General features: G+C 36.5%; 2 protein-coding genes across 30 annotated transcripts in view; one reads left to right on the forward strand and one right to left on the reverse strand.

Moving 5' to 3' along the window:
* The first annotated feature begins 1,927 nt into the window (after window positions 1-1,927).
* On the forward strand, window positions 1,928-11,535 carry LOC142986089 (fibrinogen C domain-containing protein 1-like). 3 transcript variants are annotated; one of them, XM_076134326.1, is made up of 8 exons: window positions 1,928-2,383; window positions 8,045-8,192; window positions 8,489-8,596; window positions 8,688-8,844; window positions 9,200-9,464; window positions 9,854-9,980; window positions 10,173-10,332; window positions 10,692-11,535. In XM_076134326.1, exons 1-8 carry the CDS (start codon window positions 1,948-1,950, stop codon window positions 10,857-10,859), a joined length of 1,569 nt encoding a protein of 522 aa, XP_075990441.1. In that variant the 5' UTR covers window positions 1,928-1,947; the 3' UTR covers window positions 10,860-11,535. The 3 variants fall into 3 exon arrangements, with proteins under 3 accessions (XP_075990441.1, XP_075990440.1, XP_075990442.1); XM_076134325.1 differs by lacking the exon at window positions 1,928-2,383 and adding an exon at window positions 7,102-7,641; XM_076134327.1 differs by lacking the exon at window positions 1,928-2,383 and adding an exon at window positions 7,102-7,641 and having other exon boundaries at window positions 10,702-10,835.
* A 6-nt stretch (window positions 11,536-11,541) lies between these two features.
* LOC142986087 (uncharacterized) overlaps window positions 11,542-21,619 on the reverse strand; it is a 39,570-nt gene continuing 29,492 nt past the window's right edge. For 18 of the 27 annotated variants that reach the window (XM_076134310.1, XM_076134306.1, XM_076134312.1 and 15 more), the window contains 10 exons: window positions 19,968-20,132; window positions 19,457-19,592; window positions 18,866-19,011; window positions 18,257-18,401; window positions 17,075-17,101; window positions 16,541-16,632; window positions 16,006-16,102; window positions 15,749-15,912; window positions 15,299-15,519; window positions 11,542-14,301 (listed from right to left, as the gene is read on the reverse strand). In XM_076134310.1, the coding sequence (XP_075990425.1) occupies window positions 15,301-15,519; window positions 15,749-15,912; window positions 16,006-16,102; window positions 16,541-16,632; window positions 17,075-17,101; window positions 18,257-18,401; window positions 18,866-19,011; window positions 19,457-19,592; window positions 19,968-20,132 (1,191 nt within the window). In that variant the 3' untranslated portion in view covers window positions 11,542-14,301; window positions 15,299-15,300. Of the gene's footprint in view, window positions 14,302-15,295; window positions 15,520-15,748; window positions 15,913-16,005; window positions 16,103-16,540; window positions 16,633-17,074; window positions 17,102-18,256; window positions 18,402-18,865; window positions 19,012-19,456; window positions 19,593-19,967; window positions 20,133-21,619 lie in introns of those variants that run through there. The other 9 variants (XM_076134317.1, XM_076134322.1, XM_076134320.1 and 6 more) reach the window with 6 other exon arrangements.

The following is a 21,619-nucleotide window of genomic DNA, read 5'->3' on the forward strand; positions in this document are numbered from 1 at the left end:
CGATTACCACGCAAAATATTTTACTCGTATAAAATTTTGTTGCAAGACTGGTTGTAAGATTGCACGCACTCACAATGGCTTATACATTTCTTACAACTTGCTATAACAATTATTTCCTACCGTTAATGATGCCTGTACTTAAGAAGTATGCATTTTAGGACGGGAAATTGATGTGACGCGGGCGTTAACTCGACAGATAGATGATGACCACAAAGCATTGCTTGCCTGTATCTATCGTAAAATATTAAAATTTTAAATGCATTTTATTAAAAGATCATAGGACGCTCAATAAAGTTCATTCGTTATTAATATACCTATCTATATAGGTATTTTTTTGTAGCTGAGCTGTATATAAGCTGTATAAATCGAATTGAAGAATTATAAGATTGGTTTCCCAATTACCAAGATTTTGCTTGTATTTTTTTATTCTGTGGTACTAGCTTTTTTTCAGTTAACGATATGATAAGATAGAGGATAGCAGTAAGGCTGTAACAAATTCGGTCATCGTTACATAGCAAAGACAAAATAATTATCTTACTACAAAAATTGTAAATAACATAGTATTTTTGTCTATTCCACCTATCTTGTAATGATCTCTTCAGATAAGTAAATATGATCATCATCATCAGTAAATTTAATATATCAATAAACAATTGAATTTATAAATTGCGTAATATTGTTTAAAAAGTTGTAATGCCAACTATGACAGTCATAGCAGCTATAATTCAATATTTTTGTTAGCGTAAGACAGTAGTAATGTAATACGGATTAGAACTGACCTTTACCTCACATTTTACGGAGCCTGTTATTAATGTATGATTATAAGCTGGCAGGGACTTATACTAAATACATTTTTATGTTAAACAAAATACATCGTATAGGTACCTATATATCAAATTCTCGTGTCACAAAGTTCGTTACCGTACTCCTTCGCAACGGATTTACCGATTTGTACCAAATTTTATATGCCTATTCGATAGGGCTGAGAATAGGCTACTATCTATTCTTCATACCTTACAGTGATACGGGTGGTCACCTTTAATATATTTAAAAAAAATGTAGGTAGGTACAGCAGATCATGAGTCTTGGGTTCGATTTCTATTACTACCGTGTTATTAATCACTGATGATGTTGAGTAGGTACTTACTTTGTTGTAATTAAATTAATCAATAGGCGTTTATGGAATGGACATATTAAATAAGAAGACGACAAATATTTTCCCTTTGAATGAAATAGAAGAGATCTTTGTAGTTTTCAACAAATCATTGCGATTAAAGCAATTAGGTACTTCCATGACGAAGCGAGAATATTGATCACCTGATTTATTTATTAATCTTTGAGCACATCACTCTAAAAGAGATAATATTTCTTATATCTATATGTGACGGTTATTTAGTTTTGTTTGATTGTCTTAAAAACATTCCAAAAATTTTCAAACGTAGGTTCTTGATTTTCTGTTAGAACGATCATTGCTGGAACAATCTTGTTAATAAAAAGGATACTTACGGCCGGTTTCACCACATCTCTGATGACTGAAGTTTTAAATTAATCCAGAGGCAAGAGAGAACATAATGATCTAAGATTTATAAGTAGAGGTATTACTATTATACTCTTGTGGCCAAATGAATAGCTATTACATCATCTCCGAACAGACTGATTGTAGACACAGAGAGCATGTTGAAACTATAAAATAGTGTCTATAGTACTAGGTGTTTATATTGGAGATTACTTTTTGAAGACAATCATTGTTCCAAACGTCTCTCGGCGAACGATAATGTAATGTTATGCTATATTCCTGCACCTTTGTAAATCAAGAAGACATAATAAATGACATTGTTACTTGCACAATGGTAGTCGTAAGTATGTTTTTATAATAATCGGGTTTGAGTTCAACATCGTATATTGCGTGATACCTTTCATCATTAGTATTGAACTCTTCACAGCAGGATGTGGTGGCTAAATTTCTTTGTAACGTTAGTCTTTCTCGCGCTGGTGGACGCTAGACGAGAAATGTCTCGGGACCGAAGCAATGAGGAAGAGGAAGATACTCAGGTTCACGAGAAAAAGAAAGTGCTTGACTACCGTCCACCGACAACTACGATCACATCGCCCGTAGGAGAGGCTGTTGTTGAAAAGTTTGTGGAAACTCTTATCTCAAGTGAACGATACCTGAAAATGATAGAAACTGTTGAAAGAAAATTAAATCATCTGGACACCACCGTCCACGAAAGAACCAACAGTATATTGAAGTATTTGTCTGAAATGCTCAGAGTGCTGAAGACTTCATCACCTGACATCATCGAAAATTCTCTGAAAACTGTAAAATCTGATTTGGAGAAGTTACATGCGTCTTTGGCACGTAGCAGTGCTCCAACGATGCGCGGTACGTAATTCAGCTTTCTTTTAATTAGCCCTTCACCATGTCGCTCTGCTGAGCAAATACTTCTCCTCTTTCCTTCCAAATCTGTCTGTCTTAGTGTAGTAAAATTATAATAAAGTGGCACAGGGTGGATGGAATTTTACCCGAATTCGTATTTTGTGTGTTACAAAACCAATCATTTAAGATAGTAAGTAAATATGTGTGTCCATTTTTGTCATGCATAACCACAAATCTCATTTGTAGTGACGTCATAGGTAAGTAAGTCTAGGCTTAGTCTTCATCATAATGGAGAATGTTAACAAATTTGGATTATTAGCTCTCCATATTCTCTGTTAAAAATAAAAAATACTAGTGAAAGAATTACTTTGATACGTCAATTAGTTTCCGATTTATAAGTAAAACAAGTTGTAACCGCTCGAATCGGTGTGACGTCATTGTACATTACGCTCAGTCTGGCTCACATAGTCTTTTTTAATAATATTTACTATTATTACACTTTACATGTAATAAGCAGACGAAAACACAACAAAATACTGCATAAGCTATTACATCTACGGCTGTAGACTTGATATTAAGCGGGACGCGGCCCGCGCGGCATGGTGTACTATGACGTCATGCTGTTAGCGGGACTCGATATTTTTTGAAACTTTGAATGCTTGTAAAATCAAAACTACTTGGTATTTTTGACTAAAACAAAAACTAGTTTTCATGTACATGTACAGGCTTTACTGAGTCAAAATTTCAAGCGATTTGGCATACCTAGTAACATTCTCCATTATATGTGACATACTTCTTTAAGTGACATGGCTTAAACAGTCTGGAAAGGCAAAAGGATGCTCCGTTTCTTGGTCTCAGCGAAGGGGAAAAAGTGATTTTAAGACAGCATAGCCTTAATCGACGTATAAAGCTTCATTAAGAAGTAAACATGCCGGCGGTGGCTGCTTAGGCGTGAGTTTGCCGTCGGAATGCTCTCCGTCACCCGGCCATTCCAATGCTCGATGGCTCTCGCCGACTATTTGTTGTACCTACAGAAATTATTATTCCGTACTTTTATCTTGGATACCAACAATAAAAACCATATCTGCGAGAATGTGCTGCATATATGCAAGATATAATGGAGAGAGAAGAAAGCCTCAGTTCTCAAACGATCGCATTTAATGAGTTTGCCAACATCCTGCGGCCTGCTCAGAATGTAGAGCTGTTAAGGCGAGTTGAGTTTTTTAATACCTCCTGATTAAATTGAATCACTTAGTCCATAATATCAAAAGTTGCGAAATTAAATACCGTTCGCTTCCGCGAAAATGCGAAACAATACTAACATTATTTTAGATTACCTTGTTCCGACGGGATGTAAGAATTAGTTAACTTGAAATTTCCTTGGTCCCACACTGATTCATTCTGAAATACCTAGGTACTGTGAATTACTTCAAAAAATTATATGCGCCAATTCTTGCAAGTGAATTTGACAATGCTATCGGACGCGCTATTTTGCTTACCGTGAAAGAATGGGAGCCATGAATCTGTCTGTAAGCACCTGAATGATACGCAATGCATTTAGCATGTACTGGCAATCAGATTTTCATACAAAATTTATCGATGACAGGTCGGTTGTCGGTAGTCGATAGTAATAGAGAATTGAGCTACCGATCGTTGGTTTTTATACGTCGCAGCCACTACGATGAAGTTGTTAACAGGCTCAGAGCCTTAGACGACCTCTCGAACCTAGGGAAATATCGCGTAATAATCGTTAAAGGCCAGAAGGTATGTTATGGATGCTATAGATTATCTAAAGTCAATATCACCAATGCGCTTTCTCGTATCCTAATCACGCCGTGTGCCGGTACCGTTGTCGCGTCTGAGCTGCTGAGTAAATTAATATATTTTACCTATACTAGTAGTAGTAGCGTCATGGAGCCCGAATGTCTGATCTACGCCTGTCGTGGCCGTGTAAAAGGTCAACGCATGAATATGGCCATCCAACATAGCACGTATATGGTCAACAGCGATGTGGACAATGCCGACAATGCTCTGTATATTAGACAGACACGTAGATGAACTTGTCTGACAAACAGTCTTACCGCAGGGTGTAGTATTATAATAGCCTGGGTAACTGGGTTGTGGAGGTTCGATAGGCAGTCACTCGACGTAAAATACCGGTATTCAGCTGCATCCGATGAGACTGGATGCCGACTCCAACATAGCTGAAAGAAAGAGTAGGCTAATAATGCATATGTAGATAAACCTCTCACTGTTTAAAAAATTAAAACATTTTAAGTATATTGTCACAGTTCTACCCTTGCACGTGCGGTGCTCTGCATAAATCCATCTTAGTTGTTTTACAAGAATAACTTTATTTTATAACAATATCATTAGTCATTTCACACTCATCATAATATAATAACAACCTGTAAGAACCTGTAAAGGACAGTGTTTTGAGAAATATCATAAAACTAATAATTGTTTCTAACTGAGCATTGAAGTAAACGATTGATTTCCTTATTATGCGGTAACAATATTTTCTTGTCGTAATGTCAATATTCACACCTGTGAGATTCAAAAGAAAAAAAACTGGAAATAATAAGTACAAACCAAGTTCCATAAAATTACTATGTGACTAATGTAAAAAACATGTCTTTATGAAATTCCTGAAATTCGACGCGCCTTCTTATGCAATCGTTAAGCCTAAAATAAGTAGCAGTTAATTGCAGGATCTAAGTATTTAAATATATGTTTCTCTTAAATCTATCCATTGTCGTCGTAAACGTCTACGCCTAAACCAAAATATTGGAGCTGGAATCGAGGACAACGATGTCTTTAAATCTCACGTATTCCATAGTCACATTTTATCGTATGGTTAGTGATCATTAGTCAAAGTTGTCGCCGCCCAGTAGGCTTTAACATGGTTACACAATTGCTAACTTAATTGACAACAACCGTGATCGACATTTAAAACGTAACCTCTGAAGCACGAAGCCGGTCAGCTCAAATACCACTATGCGTTCACTCATCTACGGCATGACCCAGCAGGTTTCCCAGCATTACCGACCGATGCAGCGCGTCTAGCTATGTGTCGCATTGTCTGATACTTGAGTTGTGGCTATAAAAATGCGCACAGCCTAGACACACACACGCTGTTATATTGGTGATGTTATGACTCGTAACCGATGGTTATGTAAATAAAATGTACTTACCTTTCTACTGTAACTGCGAACGAAGCGATGGTAGTTGACTGCCTCCGTGGCACAGTGGTTAAGATCACCACGGCGCTACAATTGCGTTGGGAGGTCGTGGATTCGATTCCCACACGGAACAACTATTTGTGTGATCCACAAATAATTGTTTCGGTTCTGGTTGTTCTTTGTGTCCGTTATTTGTATGTTTGTAAAAGTCCCCGCGACATAAGAGCAATTCGTTATGCGGGAGTTGTCTTATAGTTTGTTAGGTTTGGTGTAAGTTACCATTATGGTGTGACTTATCCGTGATGAAGCCTTAAATATTAACCCTCTTATTCATAATAATATTTGAAGTTATGAATGGCATTTAAAGTTTTGTTTCTTTCACTCGTGAAATGAAAAAGAGAGAACATATTATAGTAGTTTTTAACTAAAATAGGTTTATAGCGTGTTTATGAATAAGAGGGTAAGTATATACGTTGAATAGTGATAAAAAACGAAAAGGTTATCTTTTTATGTACAATTGTCCTTCGCAACAAAAGCAATTTGGAGCCTCCTTCAATTAGATACTTCTTTAGCAAACTTATCATGGACTATCCGTCCAAAACTTTTGATATACCTATATAACAAGTATTCAAATGTATCAAAAATCCGGTTTCACAACATAAAAAGTGCGATAAACTCATATGTAAAGGGTGTGCCCTTAAATACCTATGCTGTGGTACATACCAGAATTTACATTTTAATTTTTTTAGGTGTTCTACGGTCTATATTGCTTAACCTAAGTATTTGTTTTTGTATGAGGTAGTAATAATTTAGCGCTATTAGTACCTACGTAGCACTATAGGAAATTAAGTAAAATATTTAAAATATAGTTGTAGTAAGTAGTATAGTTTCCAAAAACATTACCTTCTACCAGACGTATTAATTTTGAAACTTTCAAGGCAAAACAAAAACACTCGGTATTCAGTACTTACTACCGCGTTTTACATCTTAAATAACAGTTTTAAAAACCAATAGAATTACCAATTAATGCAAATCAACTTACCTTAAGTTATTTATCAGGCAATTCCTGAAGAACTTCACATGCGCCTTTAGGCCTTAGGCACGAACAGTAGGCCTGGTTAGTATCCGGCCAATATTTATGACAACTTCATAACATGTGGATTCATATTGATAAGTAGGTATGGGGGTATCCTACTCTACTGCCTACGCTGTCTTATTTTCTGTATCCAGTCAAAAGACCGCAGCAGTTAGTCAACGTCGTAGTCGAGGTTGTAAATCCTGCAGTTGAATGCAATGCGTCTATCTCTATGTTATTATTAAACTTAGATACTATAATGTTGAGAATTTTGTATCGGCAACTAATACAACACCGTGTGCGTACAGTGTACACATGTTTATAAATATTATTATAACAATAAGAAGCATTGTTTAAACTTTGTGCGACTCACATTGTGGAATTCGGACACAGTATGTCGCGAGAAATGTTTTTGTTTAGCTGCATTGCCTTTTGTAAACTTGAATCAGTGTCGGTATGGCATCGATGTCCACAGCCAGTCGGTCGATATCGCATCTAAGACACACACTGCATAATGTTTATAAAAATATCAGTGTTACAAATAGTACTAGTTGCATTTGCGTCGATATCGTGCGAAATAAATAAAGAGAAGAGAGGAAGACGAAAGAACGCCGACTATCCGGACAAGTCACTGTGGAAGAAGGAGTACGAGGACGAACTGACAGACGCCATGCTGTCGACGAGGAAGCGTGAGAACCACACGCGCGTGACGCAGTCCAGCAGCGACAACGAGGCTGTGGTCGAAAAACTCATGGAAAGTATCACTTCCAGTGAGAAATATTTAAAAAAAGTAGACAGCATAGATTTCAAACTGAACAGATTGGATATTGAAGTTCACGAGAAAACGAACAGTATAATGAAGCTTTTAGCAGACATTATAAAAGCAGTAGGTGATGACAGCAGCTGTGTGGATAAGTTGGAGCCGAGTTTACTTGCAATGAAGACAGATTTGGGTCAAGTCAGATTTCTTATAGAAAAAAGTCCCCCACACCGTACGAGTCCTAGAGGTAATAACACATCAAAAAAATACGGACTGCATCAACCAATAGGTTACGTGTAAAATTATTAAATTACTTACTTAGGTATATCTCTACAATACTCATTAGGGGCGTAGGTCGATTGTTAAGCTACGAATAACTAAAGAGAAAACCTTAATATAAAATATTGTATGACGTGATTGAATATGCCTGCAATTAGTTTAGAATTATTTAATAACACACAAAGGTCGCAGAATTTAAACAATGTTCGTTCCAAGACACGTTTTGTATTGAATAAGACTTACTACAAAAACTGTTCTTGCGAAATGCGCTAGAAGCAATGAAACATCAGTTTTACATTATATTTACAATTCTTGATCTCCTTTCACGATCACATTTCTGCACCATGTTCACGTAAATTCGTTTATTCCAGTGGACGCCTCCGAATACCACGTTGATCCTACACTGGACACGCGGCTCAGTTTACTGGAAACCCACATCAAGAATATTCACACTGGTGTGGAATCTATCGTCACAACTATGTCTGAGGTCAAGAACAGGCAGTACAGGCCGGCGAGCGGGTAAGACAAAGTAATTAAGAATAGTGTCCAATTTCAACGATTGATTGCATGTTAGGTGTTAAGGCAAGCTCAACCTCAACTAGAAATCAAATATACACCAAAGTAAGAGCTCTTACTATTATATTTGTTGTCCAGACTGGTGTACCTGCTTCACAGGCTGCTTAATATATCAGGGCATTTTTTTAGCATAGACTACATTTGTCATAAGATAAATTATAAAATACACATTCTTAGGCAAAATATCTAGGCATGTGTAATTTAAAAGTAAAGCAAAAGCTGCTTATGTATTTTTTCAGTACTCCTAACATCAGGGCTGATGTGGGAAGCACTGTAGATGCCTTAGCCTTAATCGCAGAGTTCAGGAAAACGATACGAGATCAAAAGGTGAAGAAATGCGATTGCAGGTGGGTGAAGAATATCCATACAGTTTTACTAAGATAATACAAAATTATACCAAAACTACATGTATAAAAAAATGATTCCGATTGTAAACAGGACAAACCGAGTAGACCGCTCAGAACGTTACCCTTCAGACTGTCATGAAATCCAGATGCAAGGGTTCAACGTATCGGGCATATACAAGATCCGACCAGACGATATGGATCCATTTTACGTGCTCTGTGATCTTACTACAGCAGGCGGTGGATGGACGGTAACACATTTTGTTTTAAATAATACTTTTGAAAACGACGGGCTTCCTATTGTTCTTGAAATCGCAAACTGACGTGAGCCTGTCTGCATGGACTCACCGTGATATGAATTTCATTAGTTGTAGCAAGGACATTTCATTTTCAATGTGCATGAGTACCCGCAAAGTCACGTAACATCGAGAGCCAGATTTGTACAATGTTTGTAAGCTGAAATAAGGGTTATTTCAGCTTCGAAATAACTTAATGGTAGAGTTCTTCCTCCCCTTAAGAGCCTAAGTATAAGTCAGTTAGGTAATCGTAATCCGAAATATCACTCGTATTATTGTCCTAAAAATAATAATTATCTAACATGTCTAGGTGTTCCAAAATCGTTTCGATGGTTCTCAAGAGTTCTACAAAGGGTGGAATGACTACGAATACGGTTTTGGTAATCTCGCCGGAGAATTTTGGCTTGGTTTAGAGAAGCTAAACTTTTTGACCAATCAGAAGCTGTATGAACTGAGGATAGAGATGGAGACGCAGCATGGGCAGGACGCGTATGCTGGGTACTCTGTGTTCACCGTTGGGCCAGAGCATGAGGGTTATAGAATCAGCACTCTTGGCACTTTCTACGGAACTGCAGGTATGTGACTGAATCTGAACCGGTAGATCTATGTATACTTACAATAAAGCTGAAGAGTTTGTTTGAACGCGCTAATCTCAGAAACTACTGGTCCGATTTGAAAAATTCTTTTAGTGTTAGATAGCCCATTTATCGAGGAATAGCTATATATCATCACGCTACGACCAATAGGAGCAGAGTACCTACCAGTAAAAAATGTTACAAAGACGGGGAAAATTATGACCCATTCTCTCTTATGTGACGCAAGCGAAGTTGCGCGAGTCAGCAAGTATTCAATAATATTGTTGAAGCGCTTTCCTTTATAATAACGTTAATAACTTAAAATTGTAAATGTTCGACGATTGTACGACGGCTATTTAAAATGTACTTACCTATTGATATGTTGGTAGGTGACTCGCTGTCGTACCACGCGGGTCAGAAGTTTTCAACGTTCGACATGGATAATGACGAGTGGAGAGACGGTGCCTGTGCGACTGAACATGGCGGCGCCTGGTGGTACAAGGAGTGCGACAAGAGGTATGACACCACGGACGTGACAGTTCAGTAAAGCATTACTTGTAACACTGTTTTACTAGCACTTAGCTCAGCTACGCTAACGGTGAATGATGAGCGACTGCAACAAGCACTGTCAGTGAACCTTCATAGACACGATGGTGTTTTCCACCAGGTGGTCTATTTTCTTATGTTATATTAGCATTTATATTTCAGTAACCTCAACGGCAAATACACACAAGCTGGAGATGATAATCGTGGACAAACAATTTACTGGATATCGTTCAAGGGCCCAAACACCCCGCTAAGCAAAACTAAAATGATGATAAGACCGTTACCCGCCAGCAAACCGATCGACTACAATGACGCGACCAGGGTAATGTACACCCATAAAGTTAGTCCTACACGCCGCTTAACGCTGTCTCCAAGTATTTTTTAAATATGGTGGCTTATATTATTAAAATATATCAGAAGCAGATACACTACTATTATTTTACAAATGCATGCTTGCTGTCCTTTTCTAACGCGACAGAAAGGATAGGTGTCACTGCTGTGCAACGACGACGGGGTGTCGTGACAACATCTGACAGAGTCGCCTGAAGGCCGCTCCTGACTCCTACTAGTGCACTATTTTTAAGCCGCTTACGCTAAAGCTTTATTATTAACAGGGGATGTCACTGTTCACTTTGAAATCAAACATTAAGCCCAAGAACGAACAGCTAATGTTATTTTCAGAAACTTTTAGAAAGTCCGAAACTGAGATCGCGTCCGGACAAAGTGGTACCGACGCCGGACAAGATGTCGAGTCTGCGCGGCACTGTGAAGGGCTATGAAGGTCCCAACCAGTACAGATACAACGAGAAGATACATACTGCCGATACCTTCTTTACAAACTACACGTGATCTACGCGATCGGTACTTTAACTACGCCACAATGCATTTGTACTTATTGTAAGATTTAAAACTAGAGATATTTCAGCGGTCTGGTATGGGTTCTTACTGTTTGCTGTAGCATCTCTTAGAGCAGTTTTTTACCAGAATATTTAATGTGAAGTGTGAGTTTTCTAAGCACATCTTAGCTGCATAAATAGTGTAGGATCACATATATATTTCTCATGCTCGTTGTTTTTCCTGTGTCGTTCAGGTTCGACTCGTGTTGTAGTTCTGCATTTACTTGCGAGCTTGCCCTCTTCCTGCACGTGATAAGAGGTCGCGAGTGGCAGGGGTGATAAGCAGCAAGTACATGCATACTTCGGCATTTGTATTGATAGGTATCTAAGAGATTTAGGATGTGGTAGATGTAGGAATCGTGAACTCATAGGGGCCAGGCGGGTTCAAGTATCATGAACATTACACCGACTGGAGTTATACATGTTTTTTTAATTAATGTATAAGTGTGTTTAGAAGAGGAGTTAAGATACTATTAGTATAGTGAGGATTATAGCTTAGTTACTTGTGTCCGTTTGCCCCCTAGTGTGATGATTCATCAAGTGTATTTCGTTAGTTCCTTTAGTGTTATTTTACTTGCTGTTATCATTATATTTTATACTATAGTTGTGAATGAAATAAAACCATATGATATCAGTCTCATTTGCTTTATTTTCCTAAGATCAAGAAAGTAGCTTCTGCACCGATTTGAGCAGTGAAGGTATTTGACATTCAAAAAACTTTAGTTATTTAGTTAATATTGTACAACCATGTGGTCACAACAACAATACGTACAGATACAGTTAAAACTTACCACATACATTAAGAGTTATCATAATTTTATACACTTACTATGTTCTATGATTTCTTGTTGTTCGCAGAGTATTCAAAGACAATGACTAATCAATGTTTACATTTATTCTCATGGCAGTGCGCAGCCGATCTGTCCAATGTACAATCATTATAATTACGTTCTTATTCATAAAAACACTAATAAGTATATCGTATACCTACATATATAAATTACCAAAACAAGCAATTAATTAATCAAATTCAAAAATTAAGACGAATTTCCGCAATCAAAATTAGAAATATTTCAATCACTAACAAAAGGCAGTTAAAACATTAAATTAACAACATAACATCAATCAATGACAGCTAGTTGTTAGATTGCGTAACAACCGCATTAAACATTAATTTTGCTAATATATATATTTATGAATAAGACGAACCGAACAAGCAAACAGAGTACGCTAAATTATGACAATGAAAATCGATGCAACATTATACCTACTTACTTACCTAATTATTAGCCTAAAAAATTTAAAATCATAATATACCGCACGATTGATTCCAGATTCCCATACTTATATCCTAACATAACGCCGAACATATACAAATTAAAATAGAAATATCTACATTGAGCACTTAAGCTCAACCTACTCTACATCATTCTATAAAAAAATTAAGAAAATAAAAATCTGCGTTAAAATAAATTTGAAGCGAATATCTACTTATATTATTTAATATTCCCAGGTTGTAATAACCCACCCTTATATCTATGTATTACTGACCTAATTTGGTAAGTGCCTAACTAAGTAAATATAACGATTTAAATATGTGCAACGCGATTACACGCGGCCTTTATAAGTATTATCTATCGTATTATTATATATAAATCAACAATTATTATAATATTCACATCTAACCTCGACCTGCTATCGTCGTAAATAGTTTACAGTCTAACATCGAATTATCAAATTAAACATAAACATATTTATATTAATTATTTTACAACTACTGATTCATTATAAAATTATATACACATATGCTAATCGGAACTTAATCTTCTCATGCTCAATTCGTGCAATTGTTAATCGATTCGTACAAGCGTTGGTTTATTCTAAATAATCAAATGCAATTTAATCTCTATTTTATCAATGTCCTAGGACAAAACAGTATTATTAAATTGTTGTAAAAACGTGCCGATTTCTACTTATTGTACGTGTTTCTTATTATTGAATTCGAGTACTTTTGTATGAGTCGATAATCGCATTTACGAAGAGAATGAAATGAATCAACCATTTGAAACTCTGGACGAGCGAGGCGTCTGCCTCAAAACGTGTAAGAAAATGCCACTCAATATAATTAATTAGCACCATAGATGTAACAGTCCTATGCCCTAATTAAATTTCACCTACAAGCAAAATCAACAAAATATCCTCATAAGCATTCTTTCAAAATTATTCAGATTCTTGGCAATTGCTAAAATTAAATTAATTTGTTAATTATATTTGCAATTAAAATAATATTTCAATATTTACATAAACTTACAAACTAGCAGTAGAACTACAATATATTATTATTAAACATAAACTTAGCACATAATATGAACTGTGTATAGTGTTCAACATTAACGATACAACATTCAGTTTAACTAACTAAATATGAACGGCATCCAATTAAAAAAGCCATCCAAATTATCCGCGTATTATTAAAAATATTTACTACGAGTACATTTATATATAAATTGACGACAAACATACAATAATTATAATATTAATATGAATTCGATAATGAGTGTTTCACTCCTGTCATTTTATTATCATTTCTCATGCAAAAGACTCAACGTAGGAGGCGCCACTGGAGCGCATCATTGTATTATCCATGATTTAAAAACAGCTATGCTGTTTGGAAAATTGATATCGTATTTTCCCGTCATTCTAAAAATTTGTATTGTACTGCAATATGTAATTAAAAACTGAAGTCATCAATAAAATATGGACACTATAAGCAAATAAAAACAGAGAGATAGTAAGAGAGACGGAATAATATAACTAAGTACGGTTAAATAAGTAATATGACTTAACACTAAGTAGGCGGAACTTTCGACATTTGTCCTAGTGCACCAGGAGATTGCACGAGGTGAACCATGCGACGGTGCATTACGCGGAGATGACGTGTACGAGAGAGACAACAATACATTAGTTGGACTGAACCGACTGACACATCGGAAATTTGGACGTTATTTATCAACAGCAACCGTTGGCAAGTTGGTATGGAAGCCGTTTGCTGTTATAAGTTAATTATATGCGATTTCATAAGTTAACAAAACACCATGGTATCTACAGCCCGACATTTGTATTCAGTGAAAGTTTAGCATCTAACAAGCATATATACGAAATGGTTTGGAGGGATTTTATCATTAAATGGCATAATTTAAACCATGGTTTTTGGACGCGCTCTCTCTACATAACAATAATAAACTTATATGGCTAAATTGAAAACTAATATATAAACAGGGTGTTGTCAAACTGCATGAATGTATAAACTAATAAACAAACCACTTGTATAGCCGGTTAACTTTATCCTTAGTTTAATGAACACTATTGTATCGTGTAGACAACACTTATTTTACCTGCAAATGAAAAATAATATAGATTAGATACACATTTTAAAATTACCGCAAGAAAGTCTAAGTGACTATACAAATAAAATCTATACTAATATTATAAAACTGAAGAGTTTGTTTGTTTGAACGCGCTAATCTCAGGATCTACTGGTCCAATTTGAAAAATTATTTCAGTGTTAGATAGCCCATTTATCGAGGAAGGCTAAAGGCTATATATCATCACGCTACGACCAATAGGAGCAGAAAAAATTGTAAAAATGTTACAAATGTGGGGAAAATTTAACCCATTCTCTCTTATGTGACGCAAGCGAAGTTGCGCGGGTCAGCTAGTTAGTAAATAGAATGGCTTCTCATTTGACAAAATGAATGCAAGTGACTAATAAAGTTTGATAAGATTCAATCAAAAATCAGTTTTGACACACACAACTATCTGATCTTAGTAGCCTGTTATCTGATTACCGATAATTATATTATCAATCAGGTGTCTATTACGAAATTAGTTGCAATACAAAAACAAGAGATGTCATTACTCTAATGGATTTTGAACAATGACTTGTGTTTGTGTTGAGAAAAACAATTACTAGCGGTTTTATCAAGTATCAGATAGATTGATAAATATAATTTTGTCATCTCGCGTCACAGTGTGTGGTCGAAGTTCTCCGAAACGGCTAGACCGTTTTTTAAGACAATTTTGGTGAATCTTAGAAAAGGTGGTAGGCTATTCCCTATATCCGTAGATAAGAATTAATTTAAACAGCTACAACGTTTGGCCGATGAGGTACTAATTTATACGTAACTAGTTGACCCGCGCTATTTTCTCTTCATGAAACCTTTCCCCGTTTTTTAAGACAATCTTACAAAAACAATAAGTTGAATTGGTTGAGCCGTTCTTGTGTTTTGAGCTTAGCACCACATTTGGCAATTCATTTTTATAAATAAAGAGATTTGCGGCAAATACATAATTGACGAAAACTGGTCCTAAATAAATATAACGTGTACATACGTTCAGTCGTGCTCATTAGCCGTTTGTTCGCTCTCGGGACGTAGGGTGTCTATACAGGCGACGATCTTCAGCGCGGGGCCGAGCTTCATACTCAGTGCCATGACCAAGTGCTCGGGCCGGATGAGCAGCAGCGCTTCCCCATCCACCTCTTGCATCAGGAACTCGTCCGCGTAGCCCGCGCAGCCAGGGATGTTGCGGATGAAGTCGCATACCTCCGACACCTGAGAATAAGATAGTTTTGTTAGTTTTGATTTAAAGTATCTTGTTTATGAAAGTAATTCCGATTGGAGTATCTGTGCAAAGTACGATAGGCTTTGAACGATACAACTCCAATATTACGTAGAAAGGGTATCTTTTGTCCTACCTGGCTGCGAATATGAGTTATTCTTATATTGGAACCAAACATATAAGCAATAACATGATCAAGTATTCATATAAAGAAGTACTTACACTCCACTTGTGTGCGTTGGGTATCTTGGCGGGTGGTTCGGCGGTGTCGGCGGTGTCCGCGCTGGCCGTGGTCGCCTCGGCCTTCGCGCTGCTCGCCGCCTCCGCCTGGTTGCTCGAGCTGATGCGCGACCCGTGCGAACTGCTATCTAACATCTGCTTCTTACCTACAAAACATTAAACAATATTAATATTAAGTCTATTAGAATACATTACTGGAGTAAGCGTCGCTTCGAATACGATAATACCAATGCACTTACGTGGAGGTTCATCGGTGGACGGTAATTTATTCTCTTTGTCTTGCTCCTTGTCCGTACCCCATTCTCTAATCGGACGGTTAACCTGCGAATAGCATTTCTGATATACAATCGAATTTAACTTGTTACCTCAACAGACGCGGTGTCGGTGCGGGCGTGGTGGCGGTCACTTGTCGTCTACAACTGAACATTGCGACCACAGACGTATAGTTAAGGCACAATAGTATACACTGTCCTTACAAACGATCGCCACCGCGCCTGCGCCGCACACCGCGTCTGTTAAGCACGCGCTTAACGCCTTAAGTAAAATTGGGGGTTGGAAACACCCTCAATTGTACCCTAATGCAGGCCCAGCATGGGCTAATTTGACAAGGCACAGCCGAAGATTTATCCGCCATCATCCGGTGAACATCTCATCAAGATATCTGTTCGTCCAGGGGCGGTAGACTGTATCAGACAAAGTAGGGAAACGTCACACTTCTCACATTAGCTCGTGCTAGGCCGGCGCAGCTATTGATAAATGTCACAATCAACTTACAGCGAACGGTTCCCCTGCCTCTTGTATTACGTATCCTTCAATAACGTGCGTCAGTATGTTAGGCTTCACCATCGCTTTCGGCAAACCCTTGTCTGTAAAGCAGTATATTTTGATAAGTACATATTTCTCAAAGCCTAAGAAGTAGCGTTACGAACACTTATAAAGCGGGCCCTTATTCACTATGACGATGTTTATTAACAGTTTGAATTTTGAGTATGTTTATGCCATTGTAATTTAGCATGCGTGTTGACATGCGTTATCGGTATGAAGGGCCGAATTGGTGCAGCAAGACTACGCGTTTATTAAACAAATTTGGAACATTCACAACACATGTAAATGCGGACGGAACAACGAATACATTGAGTACATGCACTATTGGTACGACCCGTATAAGAGCCAAATGTAAAACTGGACGAGTCTAGTAATTATTTCGTCCATTTTAAGGCAAGTTAAAGAATATTTTTGTTTTGGTATAAAATCTAAGCGCGTAGTCTTATTGTCAAAGCGAATAAGGGCTACTAGAAAGTATCAAACCTCGTTTCCCGCCTTTACGTCTCTTCTCTGTTGCGTGCAAAAATTACAAAAAAAATGCAAAAATAGTACTACGATGACGCTTTGCGAACTATGGACCTTATACACACTAGCGGACACGGCTAGAAAAATGTATTATCTGGAATCATGTCTCGTGATTTTCAGTTTGTAGTAATCGTTCTTTAAGTTTTCAATTCTCTATCGAGTTTTTAATTTTGGGCGCATACTACAAGGAATATTGGCCTTTATATTTTTGTTTAGGTTTTAAATCAGTGACCATTTGTTCGCTAGTGCGTATAGGTTCCAAAAGAAGCAAAGTCATTCATTGTTAGTAAACTAACATTATAAAATAATGTTAGTAATGGGCATATGTATACATGAAGATGTTTCTATAAAAAACAATAAAGGCTAAACTGCTTGTACCTAATATTAGTTTTCAAAGCAATATTTTTTAGTATTTTTATGGAGAAATTGCTACCTCAAGAATTAATTATATATGCTGTCGATATATTAGTATAGCTAGCGTTAACTTAATGAAAATATTTTGGTCTAGAATCTATACTATCTAGGTTATGAAATTAGCAATGGATACGTACACCATAGTGTACGTAAAATTGATAGTAAGTTGACAAGTGCTTGAAAATATGTGCTTTGTGACTTGAGAAGTAATGAAGCACTAAGCATAGAGTATCAGGAAAGTGCATAACAGTTCAAGCACTATAGAAGTGAAGATTTCTAGAAGTGCAAACGTGAGGTGGTGAATTTTATAAAGAAAAAATAACGCTGTATTTTCATGAGGGTGTACTAGGCAGTAAGGGATACTGGCAAATTAAATGTGGCAGTTAGTCGTAGCGATGTACGGAACAAATAAGTGTATGAGATTCTTATTACTCTGTTGAATTAAAATAACGTTATTTCGTGATTCAATGAGAAAATTTTAAAAGTATAGATTTTGATTTACAATTCTCACACTGACTGAAAAGCAAAAATAAGACTTTTCACAAGATAAAAGAAAGATTGCAATCTCTTATAAGATAACGCTAAAAAACACTTTTATAGAGACAGTTGTTCGTATATAATGTCAAAATATCAACTTATCATACAAATACTTGTTCCGTAGATCAGAAAAACCGGTGCGCTAAATCACTATCAGAGAGACTATAGTACGTAAAGTTTTCAACATACCGTGTGTGGCCGGCTGACTGATATGCCTGGGAGTGCACTGCGTACTCTTGAACAAGGCGGACGAGCTGCCGGAGGAAACCGGCGCCGTGATGGCAGCCGTCATGGTGGAAGATGACGACGTAGAGGACGCCACTGTCGTCACCACCTGTGAAATGATTGCGTGTTGAAATGTGTGTGTAAACAGAATTGTGTTATTTTTTGTAGTGAGTGAAGTAAGAAAACGGAATACTAGAGTCATATTGATATTCTTTATACTTTGAAGATGGTAACGTTTTTGGTATAGTCTCAGAAACGATTGTGCTAATTCTAAAAGTTGCTTTGCTTATAGAAAGTTATACAGTACTTTTATTAGCTACACCTATAATTATTTCCCCATAAAAAGACTCGCAAAAGTGCCTCAGTATGAAATCGGCTTAAAACAATCAAAAATAACTTTGAAGAAAGAGTATTTTATACCGAGCATCAACTATTATAAGACAAATCAAATAAAATGTAGTCATTTCAATATTTTTGACTCACTATATTTACAAAGTCCTAATTTTCAAAGACTTAACTGTGAAATGTATGTATGAATGTGTAAGATCAGTATATTAGTACACGTATACGTACTTGCGGCGCAAGGGGCGTGGTTTGCTGCGCACTGCTGGGTACAGGCGCGGTGCTGGTCGCTGTAGACGTTGATGTTGACGCCGTCTCAGTGGAAACCTCCGGCTTTGCTGGACTCGGCTTAGCCGGCTCGAGTGGGGTCACTGAACCTGGGAAACGAGGAACATATTTGTGAAATCTGGGTAAAAAATATCATAATAGAAATTGATGCTAAATGCGTGTTACCATTGATGTTAAGACAATATGGTATGAGGTTTGCCAAAAAAATAAATATTGTCTGGACAAATGTAAAGCCATTTAAATGGTCTAATTGTACTTTGTGTTCATAAAAATTTTGTATAATACCACCGGACGCAAGATTTATTAAACTATAAGTTGTCTGTACATTATAAAATTAAAAAAACGAAAATTATATTTTATACCTAGGCTAACGTGCGAACTAAGTCATGTCATTTTATCGGAGTCTGTCGCTCGCACTTACACATTGTCACATTCCTATGATTCCTTTGATTATGACGTAGTTCGCACGTTTGTAACGGCCTGAGTATAGTAAGAATTCTAAGTGAAAAGTCACTGATGTATCGTGGTACTGACCGACAGTGGAAGTGCTGGTAGACACAGCGGCGTCTGCTGTTGAAGTGGTAGTGACGGTGAAGGACACCGCGCTTGACGTCTCCGTGCTCTCGGATTGAGGCACCTGTGACGTCACTTGCGATGTCGACGTTGACGTCTACGAACGAAATAACAAGTTTAATATTATGACAAAACTATTGAGTGGTTTACTGTGAAATAAATTATGACTGTATTTGAAAAGTAAAATGTTTTCATATGTTTATGCAGATTTAAAAAAAATATATTTTGTTTTTACTATAGGTGAAAGAAAAGACACTCATAGAACCAAATCTTTTCAGTATTTAAGCTAATGAAGTTAAAAAAAAATCTTATGAGGCCGCCATAGCTCTTTGTTGGCTAAAAGCCTTTGCCAATAAAGATAAAAAACATGATTCCTGATTTTTTAAGCCTGATTAGAAATCTAGAACTTAAACTTATTGGGTAGCCTTACTCATTATATTATAATAAGTAGTATTAAATAAGTTGTACACACCGATGTAGTCATCTGCGTTTTCTCTTCTTCTGCTTTGACATGTGTTACAAGTGTGGAGGGGGGTTGTAGGGGCAGGACTGAACCTTGTACCGGGGCCGCGATGAGTCCCACCGCGCCTTGCGTCTGTAGTGTGAGTTGTGGAGAGCTTAGACTGCTAGCGGATACCTGATTATTATATAGCTTAAGTTATTGTGTGGTTTATAAGTGGGTACTTAACTATGAGATGGCTGTATTTTTATAAGCGTATGATTTATTGTTTTAAGAATAGTTTTATTTTGTGGTGTTGATTGCATTGTTACAATCTTAGAACAAAAATGGTCGGTGATTTTGTCAAATTGTACGTAATAAGTAAACTTTTAAGTAGGAATAAAATATTTTTAATTAAAAATGATTTGAGATGTAACGTAACAGAACAATCAACACCAATTAACTACTTAAGTAAAAAATTAAACAATCGCATTTAAAAATATTCAGAATAATAGTTAATCGTTGATATGATATATCCATTATAATTTACATGCATTTAATACAATATGCATAGGAAACAAGTAATATCCTAAAGGGTTTTCATGCAGTAATTCACTCTCACAAAAGCTTTTGATTCTCCTAGAAGTGGTTCTTAATACACGTAGTAATTACGAGCTCTACGCACAAAAACTTAAAAATAAAATATAAGCCAATATGTCGTTAATAAAAGCCGTATTTACTTATTAACAGAGACGATTGCCAAGCAATTACTGAATGTATTAAGCCACAATGTTACATTCTTTCAATGTTATAGTATCGCGAAAAAGAGGGCCTAACACTAACCCTCTTATTCATAAACACACTTTAAACCTATTTTAGTTAAAAAACTACTAAAATATGTTTTATCTTTTTCATTTCGCTAAGGTGTGAAAGAAACAAAACTCTTTATAAGCCTTTCATAACTTCACATATTTTTATGAATGAGAGGGTAAGCGAATAATTAAAAACGCGTTTTAACGTATACGTATACCGGTGTATACGCATTGTTCCAACAAGGACAAGCGTACATTTTCACATTATAGTCGCATAACCATAGATGTAAAAGCCTATGGAAAAGCTAATACGCATTAAATAACCAATAATATATGTACGCTCTTCGATACATTGATAAGCAAGGAGAGGGTCTTGCAATCGAATACCGTTGTCTATGTCCATGCATTTACGCATCCTCTTTATTAACCACTTACTTAAATCCACCTATGTTAGTTCAAAGACATGTATTTTGTATCGATGGTGACTAATTCATGCCTAATACCATGCCTCGTGTTTTAAAACAGAACGTCTTATAGTTTATTTTATGAAGTAAATAAATATTTGACGATGGGAAAAGATATACGATGAAGTTATAAAAAAACTACTAAACCGATATTGAATTGTGGCTAGAGATGAAAAGAGACTTTTTGAGAAACACGTTGCCAAAACTATACACCATAAAAAAGATACTTCGTCAAAAGCACTAAAATCTTCTGTCTTCTTCTACGCCCAAGGCCAGAAAGAGACAAACTAACAACAAAATTGTTGTCTTGGATCATCATTTCTAACCACATGAATATAAAAATAGAACAACTGTTTCATGCTACTACCTTTCGGGAACTTTATCACCTTCAAGTACCTGAGTTATCTAA

The sequence above is a fragment of the Anticarsia gemmatalis genome, chromosome Z, assembly GCF_050436995.1.
Source record: "Anticarsia gemmatalis isolate Benzon Research Colony breed Stoneville strain chromosome Z, ilAntGemm2 primary, whole genome shotgun sequence".
Taxonomy (NCBI): domain Eukaryota; kingdom Metazoa; phylum Arthropoda; class Insecta; order Lepidoptera; family Erebidae; genus Anticarsia; species Anticarsia gemmatalis.